The 14,369-nt window shown below is 48.2% G+C and overlaps 1 protein-coding gene across 2 annotated transcripts in view; it reads left to right on the top strand.

The window, feature by feature from the left end:
• Positions 1–14,369, top strand: part of LOC141049384 (bile salt export pump-like) — a 127,643-nt gene that overhangs the window by 92,824 nt on the left and 20,450 nt on the right. For both annotated transcript variants that reach the window (XM_073545806.1, XM_073545804.1), the window contains exons 23-24: positions 8,994–9,235; positions 11,873–12,029. In XM_073545806.1, coding sequence (XP_073401907.1) covers positions 8,994–9,235; positions 11,873–12,029 — 399 coding nt within the window. The remainder of the gene's footprint in view (positions 1–8,993; positions 9,236–11,872; positions 12,030–14,369) is intronic.

Here is a 14,369-nt window from a genome sequence, read left to right as displayed (position 1 = left end):
GGAGTGGAGATGATGAGGTCCTTGACCCATCGTGGCGTCAGCCACAGGAAGGTGGTGGGAGCAGATCTGAGGAAGAGATTCCCCGAACGGCCAAAAGAGGAGGGAGAGGGCGGGGGCAGACTTGGTTGCCTGTAGCCTCCACTTTGGCACCCGTGAGGAGCAATCCTCTTCCAAAACAGAACACGGGCGCTTCCAGGACTTGCAGTGCGTGGTCTTTTTTTGACACAGTTGCAGATTACATTTGCTTTGTCAAATGCAAGCTGTGTCATCAGAAAGTTAAACGAGGGAAAAATGTGAGCAACCTCAATACCACAAATATGTGGAAACATGTGCGTACCAAGCACGAGGTGGAGTTACACAGACACACTGAAGATGTAGGCCAACCTTCAGCAGCACCTACCACCTCTTCAGCTTGTGTTGGGGCCTCTTCCTCCAGCTCACACACAGCTGGTTCGGCTTCCTCACTGGAACGCCATGGAAGAACCTCTGCCACTGTTGTCCAGAGACCCAGTGAAATTCCACCCACTGAACCACGTTCTCAGTCATCTGCACACTCCCAGGCCACTCACCAGCAATCGGTAGCACAGGCATGGGAGAAAAAGCGGCCATACTCGGCAAACCATCCCCGAGCACTGGCTGTGAATGCCGGCATTGCCAAACTACTGGCCCTTGAGATGCTATCATTCAGGCTGGTGAAGACTGACACTTTCCGGAACTTGATGTCATTGGCAGTTCCACAATACAATGTGCCCAGCCTCTTTTATTTCAGCAGGCAAGCCGTCCCTGCCCTGCAAAAGCATGTGGAGGGAAAAATTAAAAATGCGCTACTAAACGCCGTCAGTAGCAAGGTCCACCTGACCACCGATGCGTGGACCAGTAGCCATGGACAGGGACGATACCTTTCCCTCACTGCCCATTGGGTCAATGTTGTGGAGCCGGGTACAGATCTGGAGAGTGGCTCTGTACGTATTCTGCCAACTCCAAGGATTGCAGGAATGCAGTCTGTACATATTGAGGCCTCCTCCTACTCTAGTTCCTCGGAATCAGCACTGCATGAGCCTGTTAGGCCAGATATGAGCACAGGTGTGGCCAAACGTCAACAGGCCGTCCTTAAATTAATTTCTTTGTGGAATCGGAGCCACACAGCACAGGAGCTCTGGAATGCCATCAAGCAGGAGAGCGATGTGTGGTTTGTGCCAGCGAATCTCCAGCCAGGTTTGGTAGTGAGTGACAATGGCCGAAATCTAGTGGCAGCTCTGGGCCTAGGCAACCTCACTCACATACCATGTCTGGCATACGTGCTCAATTTGGTCGTGCAGAGCTTTCTGAGGGACTATCCGGATCTTGATGCACTGCTGCACAAGGTTTGCCTAGAGTGTGCTCACTTGCGGCGTTCCAGCATGGCAAGATCACGCATTGCATCTCTGCAACGCCGATTCCGCCTGCCAGAACATCGCATCATTTGTGACCTCCCCACCAGGTGGAATTCAACGTTACATATGTTGGAGCGGTTGTGTGAGCAGCAGGCAGCAGTAATGGAGGACCAGCTGCATCAGGCGCAAACAAGTCGCACTGTGCGCCGGACACACTTCACCACCACTGAGTGGGCCACTATGAGGGACATCTGCCAAGTTTTGCGTGCCTTCGATGACTCCACGTGGATGGCCAGTGCAGATGATGCACTAGTCAGCATGACTGTCCCCCTTATCTGTCTGCTTCAAAAAACCTTACAAGCACTAAGTGAGGAGGTTTTTGAAGAGATCGAGGATGAGGAGTCAGAAATGCCATCTGCTTCTGGCAAGTCTGCGCAACGTGCCTCCACACAAAGGCCCAGGCAGGGGACACTTAGTGAGGAGGATGTCGAGGAGTCAATGGAGGAGGAGGAACACATCTCTCCAGAGGAGGGAGGTACACAAGGCACTAGTAGTCAGTGTGTACAGCGAGGGTGGGGTGATGCTGAGCAGGCTGAGATGCTGCCTCAAGCTGGGGACAGCGTTTCCGGTCCAGTTGGCAGTCTGCAGCACATGGTTGATTTCATGCTGCTGTGCTTGTTAAATGACCGTCGCATCGCCAACATTCTCCACACGGCTGATTATTGGGTGTACACCCTCCTAGATCCTCACTACCGGGACAACTTACAAAGCCTCATACCACAGTTGAACCGGGAGTGAAAAATGCGGGAGTACCAAGAAACACTTGTGCAGGCCATCATGTTCTCCATTCCCCCCACAAGTGTTGCTGGTAGTGCTTTTCAAAGCAGCCATGTGGGTAGAGGCAGTGGAGGAAGCTCTGCACAAAGAGGTAGCAGAGGCAGTGCCGCAGGACAAGGCAAGGCCAGTATGGCCCAAATGTGGAAAAGTTTTGTGGGACTGCCACAAACGGCTACACCATCACAGACGGCTCCAGTCAGCAGGAGGCAACGTTTCCGTCAGATGGTGACAGACTACTTGTCTTGTCCTGTTAGTGTACTCCCAGACGGCTCTTCCCCGTTCAAGTATTGGGACTCTAAGCTGGATACATGGCCAGAGCTTAGCCAGTATGCATTGGAGGTGCTGGCTTGCCCTGCTGCCAGTGTATTATCGGAACATGTCTTTAGTGCTGCAGGTGGTGTGGTAACAGACCGTCGCACGCGACTATCCGCCAATAATATTGACCGGCTTACTTTTCTGAAAATGAACAAGGCCTGGATCTCACCTGAATTTGCCAGTCCTCTTCCAGAATAAATAATTGGCTGGCAACAGGATCCAGGTCTCTTGTTGTGTTCATGTTTCTATGACCTGAACTTTATTTCCTGGGCTACAGCAACGCCTGTTGTTGCTCAGAAGTGCTGTCCACACAGACAAAACACTCGCTCATGTGTAAGTGGGGTTCGGTAACGTCAGCTGATCCCCTGCTGTGTGTATGGCAAAGTGTCCTGCTCCCTCCACAGTCAAACAACCTCAGATTTACACCTGGCTCCAAGTAGGCCTTGGCCTACTACCTGATTTTCCCTGGGCTCCGACACCGCCAGTTGGTGCTTAGAAGTGCTGTCCGCACAGACAAAACACTCGCTCATGTGTAAGTGGGGTTCGGTAACGTCAGCTGATCCCCTGCTGTGTGTACGGCAAACTCTCCTGCTGCCTACAACTTCTGACTACCTCTGATTTAATATGTTCTCTGATTTGCCCTCTGTCTCCACTTTGTTTTGAGTATTTCCTACAACACCGCCTGTTTCTGCTCTCAAGTGCCGTCTGCACAATCCACACTTGTTCCTGTGTTACCTGGGTCCTGTAACATCTGCTCATCTCCAGAGGTGAGTCCGGCAATGTCTCCTGCTTTGTCTACATTCCCACTACTTGTAGTGGAAAAGTGGACAGAGCAGGAGACATTGCCTGACTCACCTCTAGGGAGAAGCTGCTGTTACAGAACCCCAGTAACACAGGAACAAGTGTGGGTTGTGCAGACGGCATTTCAGAGCAGCAACTGGCGTGGTTGGAAGCCAGAGGAAATACTCGAAACAGAGTGAAGACAGAGGCCTAATTGGAGTACGTTGACAGTTAGTAGTAGTCTAGAAACAATCGAAAACTGCCACCAAGTAGGCCTCGGCCTACTACCTGATTTTCCCTGGGCTCCGACACCGCCAGTTGGTGCTCAGAAGTGCTGTCCGCACAGACAAAACACTCGCTCATGTGTAAGTGGGGTTCGGTAACGTCAGCTGATCCCCTGCTGTGTGTATGGCAAAGTGTCCTGCTCCCTCCACAGTCAAACAACCTCAGATTTACACCTGGCTCCAAGTAGGCATCGGCCTACTACCTGATTTTCCCTGGGCTCCGACACCGCCAGTTGGTGCTCAGAAGTGCTGTCCACACAGAAAAAAACAATCGTTCATGTGAAAGTGGGGGTCGGTAAGGTCAGCTGATCCCCTGCTGTGTGGAGGGCAAAGTGCTGCTGCCTCCAAATTGTAACTACTTCAGATTTAAACATTCTCTGATTTGGCCTCTGTCTCCACTCTGTCTCTAGTATTTCCCCTGACCTCCAGCACCGCCAGTTCCTGCTCACAGTTGCCGTCCACGCATTCCACACTTGTTCCTGGTGTTCTGTTACGTGAGCAGATCCCCCAATGTGTGTCCGCCGCTGTCTCCTGCGCTGTCCACCTTCCCACTGCAAGCGGTGGGAATGTGGACAGAGCAGGAGACAGTGGCAGACACACATCAGTGGATCTGCTGACATTACAGAACCCCAGTAACACAGGAACACGTGTGGATTGGGCAGACGGCTGCTGTATGCATAAACTGGCGGTGTTGGTGGTCACGTGAAATCCTGGAAACAGAGTGGAGACAGATGCCTAATTGGAGTACGTTGACAGTCTGTTGTAGCCTACAAACAATGTAAAACTGCCACCAAGTAGGCCTCGGCCTGCACCATGATTGTCCCTGGGCTCCAACAACGCTAGTTGGTGCTCGGAAGTGCTGTCCACACAGAAAAACACACTTGTTCATGTGAAAGTGGGGGTCAGTAACGTCAGCTGATCCCTGCTGTGTGGAGGGCAAAGTGTCCTGCTCCCTGCAAAAGTCAAAATACCTCAGCTTTACACCTGGCTCCTAGTAGGCCTCGGCCTGCACCCTGATTGTCCCTGGGCTCCAACAATGCTAGTTGGTGCTCGGAAGTGCTGTCCACACAGAAAAACACACTTGTTCATGTGAAAGTGGGGGTCAGTAACTTCAGCTGATCCCCTGCTGTGTGTACGGCAAACTCTCCTGCTGCCTCCAAATTCAAACAACGTCTTATCTTAAACTGCTTCCAAGTAGGCGTCAGCCTACAAAATGACTATCCCTGGGCTCCAACATCGTCAGTTGTTGTTCGGAAGTGCTGTCCACACAGAAAAAAACACTCGTTCATGTGAAAGTGGGGGTCGGTAACGTCAGCTGATCCCCTGCTGTGTGGAGGGCAAAGTGCTGCTGCCTCCAAATTGTAACTACTTCAGATTTAAACATTCTCTGATTTGGCCTCTGTCTCCACTCTGTCTCTAGTATTTCCCCTGACCTCCAACACTGCAAGTGGTGGGAATGTGGACAGAGCAGGAGACATTGGCAGACACACATGAGGGGATCTGCTGACATTACAGAACCCCAGTAACACAGGAACACGTGTGGATTGAGCAGACGGCTACTGTACGCATAAACTGGCGGTGTTGGTGGTCACATGAAATCCTGGAAACAGAGTGGAGACAGATGCCTAATTGGAGCACGTTGACAGTCTGTTGTAGCCTACAAACAATCTCAAACTACCACCAAGTAGGCCTCGGCCTTCACCATGATTGTCCCTGGGTTCCAACAACGCCAGTTGGTGCTCGGCAGTGTCTTTGGCACGAGTAATCCCTGTTGCCCAGCCTGGTTCCAGCACGCCAGCTGTTTCCGGGTAGTGTCAAGGTCACTATGCCACCAATCCGTTGTCCTGTCGTCTTGCGGCTGGGTTAGCCGACTCTACGGTGCCTGCAGTTTAGGTGACTCCTATGTGGGATGCAGCAACTGGCACTGAAGGCTGGATCCGTAGTGCCAATGGGACATGGACCCCCTGTAGGACTGTGGGTTTCGGTAACTGCGGCTGGCTTGCGGCCTGGCTACTTTGCTTTGGATGGGTACCTTCTGCTACCCACCCGGGTGCCAGCACTGTCATCTGGTTCTCGCCAGAGCCTTTGGCCTAGGTGCCTCCATCTCGGTATCCGAAGGTCCAGCACCGTCAGCTGGTCCTTGGTAGTGCTTTCTAGCACAGGTACCTCCTGCCTAGTAACCGTGGTCCAGCAACGTCAGCTGTTCCTCGGTAGTGCCATTGGCTCTTGTAGCTTTTGCTACCCATCTGGGTTCCAGCACCGTCAGCTGATTCTCGGCAGTGTCTTTGGCACGGGTACTCCCTGTTGCCCAGCCTGGTTCCAGCACACCAGCTGTTTCCGGGTAGTGTCAAGGTCACTATGCCACCAATCCGTTGTCCTGTCGTCTTGCGGCCGGGTTAGCCGACTCTACGGTGCCTGCAGTTTAGGTGACTCCTATGTGGGCTGCGGGAACTGGCACTGAAGGCTGGATCCGTAGTGCCAATGGGACACAGACCCCCTGTATGACTGTGGGTTTCGGTAACTGCGGCCGGCTTGCGTCCTGGCTACTTTGCTTTGGATGGGTACCTTCTGCTACCCACCCGGGTGCCAGCACTGTCAGCTGGTTCTCGCCAGAGCCTTTGGCCTAGGTGCCTCCATCTCGGTATCCGAAGGTCCAGCACCGTCAGCTGGTCCTTGGTAGTGCTTTCTAGCACAGGTACCTCCTGCCTAGTAACCGTGGTCCAGCAACGTCAGCTGTTCCTCGGTAGTGCCATTGGCTCTTGTAGCTTTTGCTACCCATCTGAGTTCCAGCACCGTCAGCTGGTTCTCGGCAGTGTCTTTGGCACGGGTACTCCCTGTTGCCCACCCTGGTTCCAGCATGCCAGCTGTTTCCGGGTAGTGTCAAGGTCACTATGCCACCAATCCGTTGTCCTGTCTTCTTGCGGCCGGGTTAGCCGACTCTACGGTGCCTGCAGTTTAGGTGACTCCTATGTGGGCTGCGGGAACTGGCACTGAAGGCTGGATCCGTAGTGCCAATGGGACAAGGACCCCCTGTAGGACTGTGGGTTTTGGTAACTGCGGCAGGCTTGCGGCCTGGCTACTTTGCTTTGGATGGGTACCTTTTGCTACCCATCCGGGTGCCAGCACTGTCAGCTGGCTCTCGCCAGAGCCTTTGGCCTAGGTGCCTCCATCTCGGTATCCGAAGGTCCAGCACCGTCAGCTGGTCCTTGGTAGTGCTTTTTAGCACAGGTACCTTCTGCTTAGTAACCGTGGTCCAGCACCGTCAGTTGGTCCTCGGTAGTGCCATTGGCTCTTGTTCCTTCTGCTACCCATCCGGGTTCCAGCACTGTCTGCTGGTTCTCGCCAGAGCCTTTGGCCTAGGTGCCTCCATCTCGGTATCCAAGGTCCAGCACCGTCAGCTGGTCCTTGGTAGTGCTTTTTAGCACAGGTACCTTCTGCTCAGTAACCGTGGTCCATCACCGTTAGTTGGTCCTCGGTAGTGCCATTGGCTCTTGTTCCTTCTGCTACTCATCCGGGTTCCAGCACTGTCTGCTGGTTCTCGCCAGAGCCTTTGGCCTAGGTGCCTCCATCTCGGTATCCGAGGTCCAGCACCGTCAGCTGGTCCTTGGTAGTGCTTTTTAGCACAGGTACCTTCTGCTCAGTAACCGTGGTCCAGCACCGTCAGCTGGTCCTCGGTAGTGCCATTGGGTCTTGTTCCTTCTGCTACCCATCCGGGTTCCAGCACTGTCTGCTGGTTCTCGCCAGAGCCTTTGGCCTAGGTGCCTCCATCTCGGTATCCGAGGTCCAGCAACGTCAGCTGGTCCTTGGTAGTGGTTTCTAGCACAGGTACCTCCTGCATAGTAACCAGGGTCCAGCACCGTCAGCTGTTCCTCAGTAGTGCCATTGGCTATTGTTCCTTCTGCTGCCACTACGGGTTCCAGTACTGTCAGCTGGTTCTCGCCAGTTTCTCAGCCTTCTTGTACCTTCTGCTACATTTCCAAGATCAAGCTTTTTGAAATTGTCTTTGGTAATCCTTATTGATCTCCATGACGACGACCCTGAAGACCACACCAAAGAAGACCAGAAATATGACCCTAAATAATATGACCAAGAGGACAAAGAACATGAAGACAACCACCAAGATACAGAACAAAAGACAGAAGAACAAGAAGCAGAAGAAGCAAAAGCAGAAGAACAGAAAGCAGAAGAACATTAAGCTTAAGACTAAAAATCAGCATAGAAGAAATCAAAATTATAAGCAGAAGAAGACTAAGCAGTAAATGGGGGTGAGTCCGTTCCTCCTCGTGGTGCCCCTGGAAAATGCCTGCTGCTGCAGGCCAAACTGAACGCGGACAAATCCTGTTGTAAATCTTTTGTGACAGGCAGAACGTAAGGTGTAATCTTATAACTTTTATAGATAAGTACAACAGGAATGCCTGTCACCATAAGAAAATGAAGAAAAAGAAGAATAGGAAGAAGATGAAGAACTAGCATATGAAAATTAATAATAGCTGAATAAGAAGAATATGAAGAATGGAAAAAAAAAATTAATGGGAAGAAGGTGAAGAAGAAGAAGATGAATAAGGTGAAGAAAAAGTTGATGAAAAAAATGCTACTGCTGCGGATCATGAAGGAGAAAGTGTGGGAGAAGTACAAAAGAAGGTGAAGAGCATGGAAGTTGTGAAACATACATATCTGACTAAATATAAAAAAGTTAACATAGTCAATATCTTTTTAACTCCGAACGTCTTGAAAAAAAAAATTGGAATTAATGCTATGCCATGTGATTTGAATAAACCACTATGCCTTTAATGTCTCTTCCACCTCCCACAATACATTCTACATGATTCTTATTTGTTTTCAATTATGTAGAATTAGCCAACAAGGAAATAAAGGGCTTTTTTAAATTCCGATACCAGAAGTCCCATTGACTTGAATGGGACTTCCGGTATCGGAATCGGCGATACCCGATATTTTTTTCGTATCGGGCGATACCATCCGATACGATATTTTTGGGTATCAAACGGTATCGCTCAACACTACTTATAAAGAGACTTAAGTCTAAATGGCAGAAACAAAAAAAAAAGACACATTTAATTACACTCTAAAAATTGCCCAAATAGCTTGGGGAGACTCGAAAGAATGCATTTTAATTATCGTTTACTTAAAACGAATGCCATTAAAATCATAAAATTGCATAAATTTGCAACTTTGGAAAATTTAGCTTTAAAGACATTAATAAGTAAAAAAAAGAAAACCTCATCTTCCTGGATAACAAGCTTTTCTGTGCTTGAGGTCAAAAGTCATGTCAGAAGCACCGAACGCCACCAACTTTATCCTAAGCTGTTAGAGAAAAATTTCAAAAAATGATATAAATTTTAGATTTAATTTTTCACTTACGGTAGATTTATTATTTTTCCCCCAGGTTTCCAGTGAAGCTATTGGTAATATTCGCACGGTTGCAGGACTGGGAAAGGAAAATATGTTTGTCCAAATGTATGAGAAGGAGCTGGAGATGCCGTACAAGGCCGCAGTGAAGAAGGCTCATGTGTATGGTGTCAGTTTTGGCTTTTCCCAGTGCGTCATTTTTATGGCCTATGCCGCCTCCTTCAGATTTGGAGGCTTTTTAGTCCACACGGAGGGGTTACATTATGCTAAGGTTTTCAGGTACTGTTATTTTTATTTCTACTTATTAAAGGGGTTGTCCGGGCTTTTCACGTAATCTCAGTACATATCTGGGCTGCAGAATTATGACAATAAGTAATTTACTTTCTGTCACTAGTTTGCACGGTTTTCTAGATTTTCTGAACAGAACGTCCAAGGGAGGGGTGTTATGGCATTGAAATGAGAACTAGTCATAACCTCCTACTCTATTCCAAACATGCCCTCTATAGCAACAACCCCACCCTCCATAGATACAGGCGCTCCCCGTCCACATGAAGCAGCCCTCATCACACTGTAACGAATTCTTCCCCTCCAGCAGCCTCAGTGCAGAGAGCAGAGAGCTGCTCCTCCCCCAGACACACACTGAACAGTTATCTATGGAAAGTGAAAGTAGTGAGGAGGGAAAATCGTCCTGTATTCTGGGCCACTCCATGATTACAATACATAACTCATTATCAGTAATTCCTTCCCTCACTGTCCCAGGCTGCTGGCAGCAGTGAGAACAGACTGTGTGATGGACAGTGATGGGGGTCTGCAGCTTCTAATCTGCACAGGGGATGGCAGTCACTGATGTAATCTGTTGTGTGACAAAGCCTCTACTGTGTGAATGAGACAGCTCTGTGTCACTGATGTCTTCACACAGCAGCAGATTTGGTGCAGTGTATGTGTGAAGCTCCACCAAACTCCCAGCAAGCACCAGTGACCAGCACCACCCACTGCCCACTCATTGGCAGGCAGTAAACTGCACCAGCACTCATCTTTATCATTATTCCAGCATTGGAAAGAACACAGTAGTGATCCTGTTTTTGTGAAAGCAGCACAATACATACATACATACACCCCCCAACACTTCACACTGTTACAGCTGCTGATTGGACAGGCTGCTCCCATCAGTATTTGTGTCATTAGAGACACAGTGCTCACACATACACTGCACCAAATCTGCTGCTGTGTGAAGACATCAGTGACACAGAGCTGTCTCATTCACACAGCAGAGGCTTTGTCACAGAACAGATTACATCAGTGACTGCCATCCCCTGTGCAGATTAGAAGCTGCAGCCCCCATCACTGGCCATCACACAGTCTGTTCTCACTGCTGCCAGCAGCCTGGGACAGTGAGGGAAGGAATTACTGATAATGAGTTATGTATTGTAATCATGGAGTGGCCCAGAATACAGGACAATTTTCCCTCCTCACTGGTTTCACTTTCCATAGATAACTGTTCAGTGTGTGTCTGGGGGAGGAGCAGCTGCTCTCTGCTCTCCGCACAGAGGCTGCTGGAGGAGAAGAATTTGTTCCTGTGTGATGAGGGCTTCTTCATGTGGGCGGGGAGGGCCTGTAGCTATGGAGGGTGGGGTTGTTGTTATAGAGGGCATGTTTGGAATAGAGTAGGAGGTTACGACTAGTTCTCATTTCAATGTCATAACACACCCCCCTTGGACGTTCTGTTCAGAATATCTAGAAAACCATGCAAACTAGTGACAGAAAGTAAATTACTTATTGTCATAATTCTGCTGCCCAGATATGTACTGAGATTATGTGAAAAGCCCAGACAACCCCTTTAACTCTTATGTCTCAAACTTTTCATATAAGTTGTCTTGGTTTTGATTTTTTTTTTTTGGTGGGGGGGAATCCATTTAGGGAATTTTGAGTTGATAGTAAAGGGAAGCACGTAAGTAAGGAAGGTCTAGTGTAAAAAAAAAGCTATTGAAAGACTTAAAGCTTCACATTTGTTGCTGATTATTAAAAACATAAAAGAAAAGTAGTGGCGCAATAGCTCATTGATAAAGTATGGAAGATCTTGTATTCAGGCCATTTGTCTATTAGCCAGAGAGGACAATGACTTGATAATGATCACAGAATCAGACTACACAGGGTTTGTTTGTAGTCTGTGGTCATGGATCTACTTTGATCTACTTTGGAGGCATAGATATAAAACTTTAGAATGTATTTTTAATCAACTCTGTTTGCAAGGCTGCCTTCTTTCAATTAAAATGCGCTGCAAATTTTGGTGGATATATCCTTTAAAGGGTTGAAGGCTTTAGCAAAGCTCATTCAGAGTAAATATGTGCACTAGGCAAACTTTGCTGTTAAAGGGGTTACCCAAGACTATATACATTTTTTACTACGGGCCTAAGAACTGACAGGCAGGTAGTTGCTAACTACTTCCGTGTTCTGTCCAGCGCAGATCTCTGACAGCAAAGAGCTGTCACTGCCGACGATTATGCGGCTTCCGATTAAGTCACATCAACAGAGCAGCGGCTTCTCTTCCACTCTACTCTGTTGATGGGGTGTGACTGCCGGTGTCATGCTGATTGATAGCTCGATCTCAGCTGCCTAAAAGCAGGCATCTGGCTGTCAATCAGCACGATGTCCCTGTCAACAGAGCAGCGCAAAAGAGGAAGAGCTGCTCTGTCGACGTGGTGCAGCTGAATCGCCGGTCAGTGACTGCTCAGAGTCAGCATAGGAGAGAACAGGTAGGTAGTTACTAATTAACAACTCCGTGCCTGTTAATTTTTTGGCTCATAGTAAAAAAAATATTTAGTCTTGGATAGCCCCTTGAATTGATTACTCCTGCTCCTACATTTTTCTTGTTTTTATCCTCAAAAACTAACTAAGTTCTACTTCTTTCAATTACAGAGTTATATCTGCCATAGTCACGAGTGGCACTGCCCTGGGAAGGGCATCATCCTTCACTCCAGATTATGCCAAAGCAAAAATAGCAGCCGTTCAGTTCTTCAAGTTACTTGACCGCATCCCCAAGACCACCGTCTACAGCACAGATGGAGATAAATGGGTAAGATTCCCATCAGATGTCTTTTCATTCCTTTTTTTTTCTTGTGAATTGAACCAGGGCGCAATAAATTATTGTCGATCTTACGAAAAACTAATCTGAGCCGGCATTGTGATGGAAATGTGTGCACTCATCAGCGTTTCTTCTCTTGTGGCTGAGATCATTGTTTTACTCACAGATGTCACTAAACAGCTTTCATGTTCTAATATCTTGTACAAAGCACCAAAATGGGAATTGTCCCTTCCATAAACCTGCATATTCAGATTCCGTATTCTCCAGTGAGACCAAGCTGTGAACTGGAATTGTCTCAAAGCATGACTTTAAATGTGCAATGTCAATTATAAAATCTATTACATCCACACCCCCCCCAGTGACTTATCTATAGATGAAAACATGCTGTGCAGAGGTTATAATTGTTCCATATAATTGTTCTATATCTCCATTACCACTGAAATGTTTTCAATATCTCAGTCTCCTGACATATTGTAATATTCTGGTTACAAGCATCATATAATCTACTCTATTTAGACCAAAGTTTATCTTTCCTTTTATGACAGCACCATATTGACCTTTCTCAAATATACATGATCTTAATGTATAGAATATTGGATTTATAGAAACCCGAGACAATAGATAAAGTAGGGTGCTCAACTTCCCATTTTTAGACAGTTCTCATATTTAAAAAACTGTATAAGAAGCAAAGATCACCAAGCTACGACTTGCCTACTTTAGACACCATAAGAACAAGGCGAAGAGTTAAGGGCCTGTCACACTAAGAGATATCGCTAGCAATATCGCTATAACTTGTGACGTTATAGCGATATTGCTAGCGATATCTGTGTGTGTGATACTTACCTACGACCGGCTCCCCCGCTGGTTATCGCTGATCGCGCGAGAACGTCCTGGACTGTTTCTCGTCGTCAGCTTCCTGCGGCGCTTCCTGCTGTGAGGACGAGCGACGCGTGGAGCCGGGCGGGAGGACGCAGGATCACCTGGTGTGACAGGTAAGTAGCGATCCCTGTCCCCAGCGATGTCGCTGGTGAGACTTGCCTGTGTGGCTGCTCACTAGCGACCACTTAGCGATGTACCAGCGATCCTGACGGCGTCATATCGCTGGTCGGGATCGCTGGTACATCGCTAAGTGTGACAGTACCTTAAGACCAGCAACCCGATGGCTTGATACTATCAAGATAACAAGAAGACCCTGGTGGACCTTTCTAGGCTTGCACAAGATCGATCTTGCTACAGATCATTCATCCATCAAGTCATTATGGCTCAATATTATAGTAATAATAATAATATATGTATATAAAACTAGTGGTGTAAGTTGAAGCTTATGGTCCCCATTGAAAAATCTTCAACAATGCCCCCAACTATCAAGGGTCTTTATTGATCTTCTCATATGTGACAAAGGGACATTTAGAGCCCCCTAGATTTTGTATTTTTGCTCCTGTATAAAACGTGGATACATACAAATATGCTATTAGAAAACGCCAATAAATACTGCTATTCGTTACCATAATAATGCTTCCATTCAGTATCCAAATAATACTACAATTGAGTGGTCAGGTGTCACGGTCACGTGTGTCTGGACGCAGCGAGTACCGCAAGGCGAACTCATATGACACACGTGACCCTGGATACACCGCCTCCAGTGGGGCGAATTTAAATAATAAACACGTGCAGCTGCATACACCGCCTCCAACTGGTGAATTTAGACATTACACGTATATACAAGTCTGGAAACCCCGCCTCCAGTAAGGCGAATGTAAACAATAAGGGAAACCTGGAAAACATAACAATGGTGGGCCCTGCGATAGGGAATAGGGAAGTAGAGACCTCCTGAGCTCCCCTGAGCCACTTTCCCTGCACTCCTAATGTTCCCTATGCCGGTTCCGCACCAGGCGCGCAACAGGAACCTAAAAACCCTAGCTCGCCCTGACCTAAACCCTCACTAGGGAATTGGTCGGTGCGGAAACTAATCCCACCACTGCACTAAAACACACATGAGGAAAGATGACAAAACAGGGGAAACACCATTTAGCTTTGCTCTGTTGCGTACGCTCCTAGCAACAGAGCCCACCACCTGCGTGCATCTTCTCCTCCACCCGGATCCATCACCATAACTGGATCCTTCACCATAGTGCAGCCTTGGAGCAGAGTCCACCACCAATTGCAGAAGTCCAGTAACAGAGTCCCAAAGATGAGTTCAGCTCCTGCCCAAAAAGTCAAGCATGCTTGAGTCCAGCTCTCAGCAACCAAGTCCCGCATGCTGAGTGCAACTCTCTCCATAGTCGCCACTCCACCAAGCCATGCATGCACTTCCTGCCAACACCATAAACT

The sequence above is a fragment of the Dendrobates tinctorius genome, unplaced genomic scaffold (genome assembly GCF_039654945.1).
Source record: "Dendrobates tinctorius isolate UK_male_01 unplaced genomic scaffold, ASM3965494v1 ptg000143l, whole genome shotgun sequence".
NCBI lineage: Eukaryota > Metazoa > Chordata > Amphibia > Anura > Dendrobatidae > Dendrobates > Dendrobates tinctorius.
The sequence above is the reverse complement of the archived record's forward strand: the minus strand, read 5'-3'. Positions and strand labels throughout refer to the sequence as shown.